General features: G+C 34.3%; 2 protein-coding genes across 2 annotated transcripts in view; one reads left to right on the top strand and one right to left on the bottom strand.

Annotated features, from left to right (window-relative positions):
- Nucleotides 1-3,733: 3,733 nt before the first annotated feature.
- On the bottom strand, nt 3,734-7,056 carry LOC107695785 (DNA fragmentation factor subunit alpha-like). The gene is made up of 6 exons (XM_016495824.1): nt 6,772-7,056; nt 6,170-6,328; nt 5,919-6,073; nt 5,590-5,779; nt 4,455-4,579; nt 3,734-3,957 (listed from the first exon to the last, which is right to left on the bottom strand). Exons 1-6 carry the CDS (start codon nt 6,863-6,865, stop codon nt 3,742-3,744), a joined length of 939 nt encoding a protein of 312 aa, XP_016351310.1. The 5' UTR covers nt 6,866-7,056; the 3' UTR covers nt 3,734-3,741.
- Nucleotides 7,057-7,299: 243 nt separating this feature from the next.
- Nucleotides 7,300-13,175, top strand: part of LOC107695784 (peroxisomal membrane protein PEX14-like) — a 65,293-nt gene continuing 59,417 nt past the window's right edge. Inside the window, exons 1-2 of the mRNA XM_016495823.1 lie at nt 7,300-7,353; nt 10,297-10,335. Coding sequence (XP_016351309.1) covers nt 7,318-7,353; nt 10,297-10,335 — 75 coding nt within the window. The 5' untranslated portion in view covers nt 7,300-7,317. The remainder of the gene's footprint in view (nt 7,354-10,296; nt 10,336-13,175) is intronic.

The following is a 13,175-nucleotide window of genomic DNA, read 5'->3' as shown; positions in this document are numbered from 1 at the left end:
ATATATACAGTATATATAAAAACCATCAAAATACTTGATCACAATTTAATTTAAAGTATATTTATTAAGTTACATAAAAAATTGTAATTGAATAGTTCTGGTTCTGAATGCAGTGTTCGGTTAACAATTTGTTGGTTTACATGTCAGGAACTGTAATTTCTAGTAGAAAGATGTCACTTAATGAATACTTAATATAATCTAGTTTAATAAAAGTTGTGTCATGGTAGTTTTCTAAAAGAAAAAAGGAAAACAGAGGGTGTGCTATATTGTGAATTATTTTATGTTTGTTCATAACTATTTTGTTCAGCAAAATAATTAAATAATGAAAATGGCATAACCCAGAGTTACTCGTTTCATTTTCATAAAGCTGGTGTTAATGCAAAGGTGTTTGTTTAAAAGTCAAGTAAGCTCAGGCATCATGATTTACAGTCATTAGGTTCTTTTGCATTATGCATCTGATCTCAGTTTCTCTTGTTGTCTTCTATCAAGGGGGACTGTAGGGTCTCTCCAGCCCCGCGTAATTACCTCTCCAGTGCTATTTTGGCCCTGTGGAGTTTGAATCATTCTCAAGCCTACTTAAACCTGTGTCCTATCACATGAACTTGAAGTATGAATAACAACTGAACAACTGAAAGTTTACTGCAAATGTTGCATGCATTCAGAGCAACATCTCATACCAACATTTACTATTTAAATACGGTACATTCCTAACTAAACAAAAACAACAGTGGTGCTCAAGACAAGCATCACGATTACTATTGCTTGGGATTTAAAGCCTGATGTACAGTATATAATAGTCATGATGTATATATAATAGAATAAAAAATGGAACAGTTTAGACAAAATATAAAAGATAGTTTTCATATGTGTTTTATCACTTGTATCATATTTGATACATCAGGCCCATATGGTATGATATAATGAGAATGTAGCTCACATTCAAGGAGGAAAAAACAGGCCTAAACTGAAAAAAAAAAGCAATTTGGCAGGTTTAATATTCATATGGCCAAAACGTAAGCTGAAATTGTGATAGCTTGTAATGGAAATTAATGAGATATTTATAACAGTATAACAGACTACTTGCATAAAATCATATAAATATCAGTTGTCACTTTATATCTCCCAATAATATGTCTTAGTAAGATATTTGAATGCTTTCATGAAAGCTCTGTAGTTTTAATTGAGGGGGGCAAAACATATAATGCCATTCATGATAATTTCGAGACAAATATTTATAAACAAATAAGGCCTGTAGTATCATATCTGATACATTTGAACATGATTTTTCTAAAATAATAATGTATGGATAATCAAGTCACCTTTAACTGAATAGTGCTTTATACAATACTGATTGTGTCAAAGCAGCTTTACAGGGATGTTTAATCATTTAAACCTAAGCTGCATCAATTTAGTAAATGTTCATCTTTAAATATTAATAACAATATGAAAATGATTGAAGATTTCACAGCAAAAAGATGTGCACCTTAACCTGAAGGTGGACATTTTTCTTTACAGGCCTTAGAAATGTATGTATCAAATACAATACAGTAGGCTTTAATAAAGTAGGGTTAAATATATATTTTACAACAGCTCATTCTGTATTCTCATTTATTATTTTAGACATATTCTTCAACCTGTAGATCTCAGTATGCTACCAGGAGTCAGTGAATGATCAATGCACTGGGATTTTGCCCTGCATGACTCAGCCAATCCATCATGCAACAACAGACCCTGGTTGAAGTTGTGGTCACGCTTGTCTGGTAGAGAGTACGTAATTCACAGTTGATTTACTTGCTTCTGGTGGTCAGAGCTCAGTGATGTGAGGACAAGGTGGTCACAGTGTCACGCATTGATCCGGCTCACTGACATTATACCAACAATCACAGACAGCTAATAAAAAGGTTCCTTAACAAGAGCATTTAAACTCGCTACTTAATTCCTAATACTTCACATTATTAAGAACAGAAGAATAAGACTTTACTGTCATAATTACTCAAAACAGTGTCACGCATTGATCCGGCTCACTGACATTATACCAACAATCACAGACAGCTAATAAAAAGGTTCCTTAACAAGAGCATTTAAACTCGCTACTTAAACTTAATGAAGTCTATTAAAAATATAAGGTAAAAATGATCAGAATAAAGTCATGACTGTTGTAATACTGAGAAAAAATGAGTAAAATCATCTGTTAAGGGTTTCAAGACAGGAAGCCCATTACTAGAACAGTTCAGTTGGGGACTGCATATGTAATACCAGTCTAATGAATCGCCCAGGAACATCTCTACATCCTGTTGACGTGATATTCTGATCATAGGCATATAGTCTAACAATGGTCACAATTCAAAAATTCTAATCAATAGTACATCACAGCCACAAAACAGCACTAAGACTGGCTTCACAAACCCACCCAACACCAATCAAAGCCTACACATGCTCATTACAACGTAAGGTAGAACTACATCTGCACAGAAATAGATTGTTTTAACAAGACATTCATGGTGAAAAGGAACAGACCAACAGGTCTCTTCATTAGTTTATTAACATTGAAATTTTGTCTACATACATTACCATACTCAATGCTCTCTGACAAGCTGAAATATTTTTTCCATTCCATTATGTAACTCAATTTATATTAATGCCCAAAATTAAATGTGAAAATCTTTTTAGTCTAAAAATATTATTTTGTATCATTTGACGTTTCAACAAGTGCTGCAAACAGTTTCACAGAAAAATAAATAAATAATTGTGCTGCCCACGGGCTAGATTGCTAACATTTCCAATTTGACACATTTAGTGAACCTTGTAATACAATGGTAATACATTGCTTCCCTAAAGAATATCATAAAGTAGCATTATATGCTTCTAATAGGTATTAAAATGTCATATCTGCCAGCGTATACTACAGGTATCTGGTACAATCAATAATGAATCATTTACCTCCCTTTTGAAATACTGTAATTATAACATTAAATTTTCTCTAAACTGTTTACTTGCTTTAATTTTTTTCTTTCATTAATTAACTTGTAAATGACATAGTATAAGTTTATCACCAAACAATGTTCTGAATGAAGGCACGACTCTACAGGCAACAGATAAGAAACATGGAATTTCAGAAATCAAAATGAGCACCAGTCTGTATGTTTTCCTTGTTTACAAACATAACTACTTTTATTACGCTTTGGCATTTTTATACAATATACTATTATCAAAACAATTACTATCCAAAAATTGGAAAAACACTGTCTGCATTCATTTTTTTTTTACATGGAATGTAATGAAGCAGTCCACAAAAATGTGACCCTGGACCACAAAACCAGTCATAATGGTCATTTTTTTTAAATTAGATTTTTTTTTGGAAAATGAATAAATAAGCTTTCCATTGATGTATGGTTTGTTAGTGTAGGACAATATTTGGCTGAGATACAACTATTTGAAAATCTGGAATCTGAGGTTGCAAAAAAAATCAAAATACAGAGAAAATTGCCTTTAAAGTTGTCCAAATGAAGTTCTTAGCAATGCATATTACTCATCAAAATTTATGTTTTGATATATTTACAGTAGGAAATTTACAAAATATCTTCATTAAACATGATCTTTACTTAACATCCTAATGATTTTTGGTATAAAAGAAAAATAAATAATTCTGACCCATACAATGTATTTTTGGCTATTGCTAGAAATATACCCGTGCTACTTAAGCCTGTTTTTGTGATCCAGGGTCACGAATATAGAGGTCTGTCAGTGTGTGTGTTTTTTGCATCGTTTGGCTCGGGTCTCTCTCTCAGTGTGTGGTTGTGAAGTGGACTGATTTTGAGCACTGAGGGATTGCAGGGCTTGAACTCGCTGTAGGCGTTTACTGAGCTCACTTTCACATGCCTGGACCAGTGCTGATGTCCTTTCACCGTCCCAGCCCAACACCTCCATCATGACCTCCACTCCATGCCCCGCCACCATCTGCATAAAAAATACATCCATATGAGACAATAACACTAAACCATATGCTTTTAAATATGCAAAGACAAACATGTCCCTGATTTTATTACATAATTACTATTTTATAAAATAACATAATTATTAATTTTTTTTTAAATATTTTTTTTATCAAACTGAATAACAGATTAATTATACTCCTGTGGCTGAAAACAGTAAGAGACCCCTACTGATATATGACTGAAAGTTCAGTCAACATGACACCAAAATTAACCCTAAGCAACGTCTACTTTTCACAAACCAATCAATTCCTGATTGATCAAATCAAGTTCTGCCTTATTTTTTTTCTAGTTGAATATTCTGTTTCACTCTGAAATGTTGTATTACGCAGGAAGAACAGACTTTGAATGATGTTCATATTGACTTCCACTCTCTGGTGTGAAATAATGATAAATATGCTTAGTTTTTACACCATTCTTAAGAAATTGTGGGAGGTCTTACAACACTGTCAGATGTCATACCTGTAGCTCTTCATTGGATAGTCTGGTCTCTGGGTATTTTTTGTCCTTCAGGAGCATTAGTGTTGTGGAGCTGAACACTGCTGCGGCCTCCACCTGCACCCCATCTGTCTCATCAAGTCTAGCGCCTGCAGCAATGACAGTGGTTAACATCCTGAAAGCACTGGAAAGATTAGGGCTGTCACAGCAACAGATAAGCTGTTGATCATCCAAGCTGCTACTTTTCTTCATTCCACCAAGTACTGATAAAATGACTTAGAAATGGCTCAGCGATGCCATCTAGTGGGAGCAGAGTCAAAGCAACATTGAAGGAATAGTTCACCCAAAAATGAAAATTTGCTGAAAATGTACTCACCCTCAGGCCAACCAAGATGTAGATGAGTTTGTTTCTTTATCAAAACAGATTTGCATAACTTTAGCATTACATCACTTGCTCATCAATGGATCCTCTGCAGTGAATGGGTGCCGTCAGAATGAGAGTAATGATAAAAACATCACATTAATCCACAAGTAATCCACATGACTTCAGTCCATCAATTAAACATCTTGTGAATTGAAAAGCTGCATGTTTGTAATAAACCAATCTATTATTAAGATGTTTTTAACTTTAAACTGTTGCTTCTGGGTAAAATAGGAGTGTTCTATCCGTAAAATTGCTTTCTCCATTAAAAAGAAGTCTTCTTGTCTAAATCAGGAGAGATATATGCACAAATCAAAATGGTTCTAAACAAATATGTTGGTGGATTTTGATATGAGATAAGAAGGCATGGACTTTTTCACTGTCTGAAACTTTTATGGATTATGGGCCCGCATTCTGGTCAGAAACAATGGTTTTAAAGTTAGAATGCCTTAATGGTGAATTTGTTTCTTACAAACATGCAGCTTTTGGCTTCACAAGAAATTAATTGATGGATTGTAGTTGTGTGGATTATTGTGATGTTTTTATCAGCTGTTTATACTCTTATTCTGACAGCACCCATTCACTACAAAGAGGATCCATTGGTGAGCAAGAGATGTAATTTTCCAAAATTTGTTAAATGAAAGAAAAAAAAACTAAGGAACCATTCCTTTAAATAACTTGCTGTGACTTTACTTGGGAATTTTTCTTGTATTGCTGGTATCTAAAATATGTCCCTACTATCTTCTTGTGGGTCCCAGGTGCTTTCTCGCTCCATGGCTTTCAAATAGAGCCTCAGTAACTCTTTGGACTGTCTCTCTTCTTCCCTGCGGTCCAGCATTCTCTGCAGCGTGTCCTGTAGGACCTGGGTTTTCTGCTGTGAGAAGTCCAACACTGCAGCCAGATCTGAGCATGGCACATCAATCAAACTCTGTAACACACATTTATACAATTATTCTCTGTAAACCACAGTACAACATTGGCTGTTTACACACTATAATCATACATGTAAATGATAATAGTCAGATATATCGCAAAATAAAAAGCCACTAAGCCAGAATCACACAGACCTGTAGATCTGCCTCGGACATGAGGATAATACTGGCCAGGTCCTGTCTGAGCTGTTCTGCCAAACTGCGCCAAGATTCAAACCCATCAACAGTGTCTTTTCCATCTACCTCCAAATCAGTGGACTTTCTGCAAGGCTGTGCTGTCCCTCCATCAACTAGACAAAATAGACCTGTTTAGATTAGAAAGTGTGCTGAACAAATATATATAAATAAATACATTAAAAAAAATCCTGGAATAGGTTATATTTCACCTTGATGAGAATGCATCCATATTTCGTCGGCATGCAACAGCGTGAATTTTGTATTTGCTGGCAGACACATGAAGTAAGCCTCATCTTCCACAATAGTCCCATCAACTTCTAGCACCACTGAGACTGATGCACTGGGACTGAACCCTAGAGCCTCACCACCTGTGGGTGACAGAGATGAGGAGAATGTGTCAAATAACAAATAACTGTCAACTTTTAAAAACAGAGAGAGAGAGAGAGAGAAATTAAACAATCCTGAATCAATTCCGAAAACATAAAAAAAAAATATATTTGTAAATGTTGAATTATTAATTTGCTATATATATATATATATATATATATATAATTTAGTTTATAATTTTCATTATTATTACTTTAATTACTAATAAGTAATATTACTAATATTATTTATCTATAGTCATCTTTAAGTTCTAAAATTATTTTAAACTTGACTCTAACGTATATTTTCAAATTATGCCTACTACGAAAAACACTTTAAATTACCACTGTTTAAAATGTGCAATATAAATAATCTATTTCATAATTTAATCTGAAAAGGCTATTTACTCCGTTCAGGCTGAAAACTACTTTATTTTCAAACACACCTTTTATTTTGAGCTGATCCAGAGAGGTTACCGCCAGTCCATAATGCTTCTCTCGGCTAATGTTACACACTTTACACGCTTTTAATTCTGCCATGATAATAGTCAAAGTTTAAAGTTTATAATTAAGTATCTTCAAAGCTTCATACTTTGTTCTTGGATATTATTTTTGTGTCTAAAACCTCAACTCACATTACACGTAATACTGTCACTATCTGTCTCACAAAAAAATTGAAAATAAATACATTTCGGCTTCCGTGTTTTGAAATGTGCTGATCGAATCGGTAACAGCTCTTTGACCTTGCGATGTGAATGAATCGTTCTTTTGATTCAAATCTTTTAAATGAATTAATTGAACCGATTCACAAAGACGGACTGAGCTCTTGTTAACTTTTTTGATCTCGTTCTTTGAAACGAACAGTTCAAAAGAACCGATCAATGCAAATGACTCGAACTTCATATCACTAGTTCAGACTAAAGTAATCGAGCACTGCTGAAGAATCAGCGTCCTCCTTAGCCTATAGCCTTCTGGCTAACAGCTCTGAGAAGATGGCATCCTCGGACCAACCTGACCACCAAAATCAGGTAGTTGATAACATTCATCCGTCTAACAACATGCATTCGGATTGTTCGGCCGTGGACCTGCATAGTAAATGCACAATTTGGCACGCTTTAATTATTGATAAAATCATAATCTGGCAGTCCCATATTGTTTTGGAAAAGTTTTAGCTGATTTGCTAGCGCCCTGTTCACTGTCTCATCCCATGCAGTTAGACAGATGTGTGTGACAGGTGCAGGCAGAGAGAATAGCGCATACAGGACATTCCACTGCAGATATCAATGTGTCAGTCTCTGTGAAATAATACAAGCGCTATATGGACAATTATCCAGTAATGTGCAGTCAGGGGTCGTTGACCTAAAAACATGACACATGACACATTCATCCCTCCATGTGCTCATCTGTGTCAGTAAAGAACTCAATTTGATCTGTTTACAGCCGACATATAAGCATTATTTATGCAATGTATCAGCAACGAATTAAAGGGATAGTTCAACCAAAAATGAACAGTCTGTCATCATTTACCCACCTTCTTGTTGTTCCAGACCTAAAGGTATGTTAGAGATATGATACTTTAACATATTCAGGGGTGATGCAAAATAGTTGAAAAATCAGTAATTAAAAAAAAACTCATCAAAGTATGTAAACACATTCTTGACTGAATTAGTATCAGAACATGTCTCTTATTTGTTTCAGTCTGTGTGCTTATATGTATTATATTTCTAATAATTTATAATGAAGATATTTAGAAATTATATGAATTGACATTATTTCATTAATTTTATTTTTATATTTATTCTTTTTTATTAATACTTCAATCCGTTAATTCAACTTTTGTTACTTATATTTTTATTTACCCATCTTCTAAAATGTTAAACTTGACTCGTACTCATATTTTTCTTTAAATTATATAAAGTACTTTGAATGATTAAAGCTTAAAATGTGCTATATAAACCAACAAGTAATAAAAGGGATAACAATCTTTCATCATGTTTTAATTATTTTAATTGGGACACAAGACCAGATGTTAGGCAGAATGACATCCTCAATCACTATTCATTTCCAGTGCATCTTTTTTCCATGATTTTATTTTATTTTTTCAACTGATGACAGACTTTTCATTTTTGGGCTTGCAATCTTATTAACTAAATGTTCTTAATGAATTTAATGTCTCAGCTTGTCTCAGCAGGATGTGGATCTTGCATTATTATTCCTGTACATTTTCCTCTATTAAAATACTGTTATGGAAACGTTTGTCATAAATACTTGCATAGCAAATATATTAATTTTATGACTGTTTAAGATATGCTTATTTTTAATTAGTTTTTTTTGGAAGTATGTTGTGTTCTGAAGCTGAGTTTTGTTCGATCAGTGTATCAACCCTGTTGGTGTGTGTTGGTGCAGTGTGAAAAGAATTCTTATCACGCTAAATCTGTTGCCATCTTTAGAGTGTTTGAAGTGTGTCTAACCAGCCTGGATAAGAAGTTAAGTGTGATGATATTTGGTCTGTTTTTGAGAGTAATGAGATGCCTTTAGTTACAATCAGGTTTTGAAAAGTATTACAGTGTATAGACAGCTAAGGTTAGTGGAACTTGAGTTTAACCTTTTTCAGGCTCAGGGAGAGGCAAATTTAGTTTTGTATGGGCAAAGAGACATAAGGACAATTAATCAATGTGCCATCAGTTTATCTCAGACTTACTATAGGTAGATCCTATCTTGGATCCTATCATTTCAGCCCTTAATTTGCTCTTTGATGATGCTATTTATTAGGGCTGTACGATATTGAAGAAAAATGCGATATGCGATAACTTACAGAGCGCACGCATACATTACGTGAAGTCTAGACTAGTGCGTGTGCATTTAGAGTGCGTTCTTTCACTGCACGATTCAGTCTATTAAAAATATATATATATACGGTTATTTGTATGTATGTATGTATCAAGAGCTCCTGTAAAACCACAACAAATTCCTTGTTTGCACACACTTAAATGGTGAATAAAGCTCATTCTGATTCTGATTCTAATAAGAAAGCAGCCCTACAACAACTTCTGAAAGTGAACGGTAGTGTTTTACTCTAGCATTACATAAAAATTTCATTTTAACATTAGTGTAATCATTTTAACATAAGTTTAGGAACTGAATAATAAAAAGGAAAAATACAATGCTTATTTACTCTATGAATTCAATATGCACTGATTCTTATTTAAGCTATAAAAGTTATTTAGGTAAGAGCAGTGAGTTATTTTCGCTTAGTTTTTTGTTCATGGCCCCCTATATTGCAAGCTGCAGCGATATGCATATTGCGATATGTATATTTGCGATATTTCGATAATTTTGATATATTGCACAGCCCTGCTATTTATTGTGATTCATTTAGGAGGTATATATATATATAAAGGAGGTGGCTTTGTACACTACCATTCAAAATGTTGGCATTGGTAAGACTTTTTAATGTTTTTGAAAGAAGTTTCATATGCTCACCAAGGGTGCATTTATTTATTTAAAAAAGACAGTAAAAATCATAATATAGTGAAATATTGTTGCAATTTCAAATAACAGTTTGTTTTTGTAATTTATTCCTGTAGTAGCAAAGCTGAATTTTCAGCATTTCCATTTTTCATGGAAATTGTGATTTTTTTTTTCAGGGTTCTTTGATGAATAGAAAATTTGAAAGAACAGCATTTGTTTGAAATAGAAAAATAAATGTTCACTTTCTGTCACTTTTGATAAATTTAATACATCCTTGCTGAAAAAAGTATCCTTTTTTTCTTTCAAAGAACAAAAAAAAACAAAAAAACTTTTGAATGGTAGTGTACATTTTTGGTGGGGTTTATTGGTTAATTATATACTTTTGTCTGGTTAGAATCTCTGTCATTTAGAGTCTGTACTGTACTGCAATAGACACATGTGGATGTCATAAATTCTGCCACTAGATGGCGCTGTAACACAATGCTGCTGGTTTCTTTCAGAACGCTCCAGCCAAAGACGCGGCTCCAAGAGAAGCGCTGGTAAGTGATTGTGAGTAAGACTAACTAGCACACGTTACTCTGTACAGGGATTTTATAGGAGTAGAATCAGTTTGAAACAATTAATAATATTTGAATTCAGTTGGTTTGCATTATTTTTACCATATGCATTGAACGCAATAGGAAAAAACAGAATTGTTAGCAAAAATGGTATTTTGTACTGTTCTTACTGTTATTTACATATTTACATATTCATTGCTGCCTTTATTATATTGCTGTTTTTGTAGAAACAATAACTGCTGTATTTTACACAGAATTTACTACTTTATTAGTCTTGTTGGAGTCTATAGGTACACTACTGTTCAAATGTTTGGGCTCAGTGAGATTTAATGTGTCCTTTCTGAGAAAAAAAAAATATTTAAGGACACATTAAATTGATCAAAAGTGACAGTAGAACATTTCTGCTTCAAACAAATGCTGTTTATTTGAACCTTATACTAAGCACCATTTCCACAAAAATATTAAGCAGCACAACTGTTTTTAACATTGATTATAATAAGAAAATAAGAATAAATTTTTCTTGAATCAGCATATTAGAATGATTTCAGAAGGATCATGTGAAACTAAAGACTGGAGCAATGGCTTCTAAAAAAAATCAGCTTTACCATCAAAGGAATAAATTACATTCCAAAATATTAAAATAGAAAATGTTTAGTTTAAATTGTAATAATATTTCACAAATTTACAGTTTTTATTGTATAAATGCAGCCTTGGTGAGCATAAGAAACTGTTTTCAGAAACATAAAAAAAAATGTAACTCCAAACTTGTGAACAGTAGTGTATGACCATGATTTTTCATTGATAGAATGTAATTCTCAACATGTCAAAGGTGTCATTCACTGTGATTTTCTGAAAACAATTGACCATCAATTAGTAGATGATTTGCTAGCAGGCAGTTTTGTGTTCACTGGATATGATTGGATATGAATATGAGTAATGCTCACCCATCCTCAGTAGCGGAACTGCTCTCTATATTGTATTGCTTTTAAACTAGGAAGTCCTTGGATTATCTATGGCACATTTACTATCATTGGACAATTAGACTGTGTATTGTGCGGTTTTGTGTGATGTGATTTTCCACTATGAATGATATCTAGCCATGCTCAAAGCATTGTCCTTTACAGCGGGGAAAAATGTTGATTATTAAGGCTTCTTGGCTTTCTAACTGCTTGACAAGTCCCCCTTTTTTTCCTCTGCTTTTCTCTTTTTGATGAGCTGCTCTTTCCCAGTTAAGTGGATTATTACAGCTCTGGATAATTCATGTCGCAAGGCATTATTTGGATGGGGTGAATAATTGAAATCTGTGTCTGAAAGGATTTGATGTGGATGAGCGGAAGGGCTGGAGGGAGGCCCTGAGCGCGAGTGCCGGGGTGTCAGGCTGGGGACAGCAGTCACGTTAACAGGTTCTGACTCACCTCGCCGGATGGGCGGCCCTCGCTCCACGGTGGTAGGCGACTCTGGCTGGAGTCTGAGCCAGAGCAGGTTTGGACCTGCGCTGCACTCTGGCCTGTCAGTCAAACCCAGTACCAGTCGTGTTCTGGGTTGAGCTCTCGCCTCTAGGGGCTGTCCTTCCTGGCCTGTCCCTCTCCCACACACTGCGCAGTGCGCACTACTTCATTAATTCTTTATTTAACCGCCCCCTCACTTTTTCCTTTTCTTTCCTTTCTTCTCATTTCCTTTCCTTCCTGTTCCTTTCCTTCTTCATTTCCTTTTTCACTTTCATTTTTGTTCTTTTCCTTTTCTTTCCATTTTCACTTTTATTTTCATGTCCTGTACATTTCCCTTTTTTCCACTTTTATTGCCCTTTGCTTATGTTTTTCCCTTTACATTTCCCTTTCCTTTTCATTTCCATTATTTTTCTTACTTTTACTTTTTTACCTCGTCTTTGCCTTGTTTATTTCCTTTAGTTGTGTTCTTTTCTTTCCATTTTCACTTTCTTTTTCTTGTCCCTTTACATTTCCCTTTCCTTTCATTTTCTTTACTTTCTGCTCTTTGTCTTTGCCCTTTTTCTTTTTTCCTTCTACATTTTCCTTTATTTTTCTCCTTTTCTGTTCTTTTCATTTGCATTATTTTTCCATTACTTTTGTGCTCTATGATTTTCCCTGTTTCTTTTTACTTTCAATTCCATTTGCCCCGCAAATTTCCCTTTACATTTCCATTTCCATTTCCTTTCATTATAATTTCCTTTTCCTTTCTTTACTTTCTGTTCTTTGCCTTTTCCATTTTTTTTATTTTCCCATGTACATTTTCCTCTTTATTTCCCTTTCTTTTTCTCTCCTTTATTCTTATGATTTCCTTTCTTTTCTATTTCCTTTTCCCTTCCCTTCCCTTTTTCCTTTCCATTTTTTGCCTTTTCCCTGTCCTTTTCCTCAATCTGTTCCTTTTCCTTTTCCTGTTCCCTTTCCGTTTTCTTTTTCCCCCCAGTCTACATCTGAAAGTCACAACCATAGGCATATCAGCATTGAGGTTGCAAAGGGGTATAAAGCCTCCAGAAAACTTTTTGGAAAATGTTCACAATTTTCAATTTTCACAAAATTCCACAAATTTTCAGAACGTTTCCAAAAAACCTGAAATTGTCTGGAAATTTTCTGCCTTTTTGCAACCCTAATCAGCATTTATTATTAAATCACAAAATGCCCATACATTCCCAACTGAGTAACATGCCTGAATTTACATGTAGCAACAAAAGCCAACGATTTAACCATATTCAGGCTTGGTAGAGTTAAAAATCAACCCCCTAAATCACCTCAGGCTGTCAGAGAACCATGTTTGTCAGCTCTCTTGTTTGCCTTTTCGACTTCTGTGGTGGGCTTTCTGCCTCA

The sequence above is a fragment of the Sinocyclocheilus anshuiensis genome, unplaced genomic scaffold, assembly GCF_001515605.1.
Source record: "Sinocyclocheilus anshuiensis isolate Anshui unplaced genomic scaffold, SAMN03320099.WGS_v1.1 scaffold234, whole genome shotgun sequence".
In the NCBI taxonomy this organism is placed as follows: Eukaryota; Metazoa; Chordata; class Actinopteri; order Cypriniformes; family Cyprinidae; genus Sinocyclocheilus; species Sinocyclocheilus anshuiensis.
Note: the sequence above shows the minus strand (reverse complement) of the source record. Positions and strands in the feature narration are given on the sequence as shown.

What these genes read in the sequence shown, in the direction of transcription:
- LOC107695785 (XM_016495824.1), bottom strand. Translation starts at nt 6,865, where the DNA reads ATGGCAGAATTAAAAGCGTGTAAAGTGTGTAACATTAGCCGAGAGAAG. An exon ending in ATGGATGCATTCTCATCAAG is followed by an intron (nt 6,074 to 6,169) that starts GTGAAATATAAC and finishes TATTTTGTCTAG; the next exon opens with TTGATGGAGGGACAGCACAG. An exon ending in TGTCCGAGGCAGATCTACAG is followed by an intron (nt 5,780 to 5,918) that starts GTCTGTGTGATT and finishes TGTGTGTTACAG; the next exon opens with AGTTTGATTGATGTGCCATG.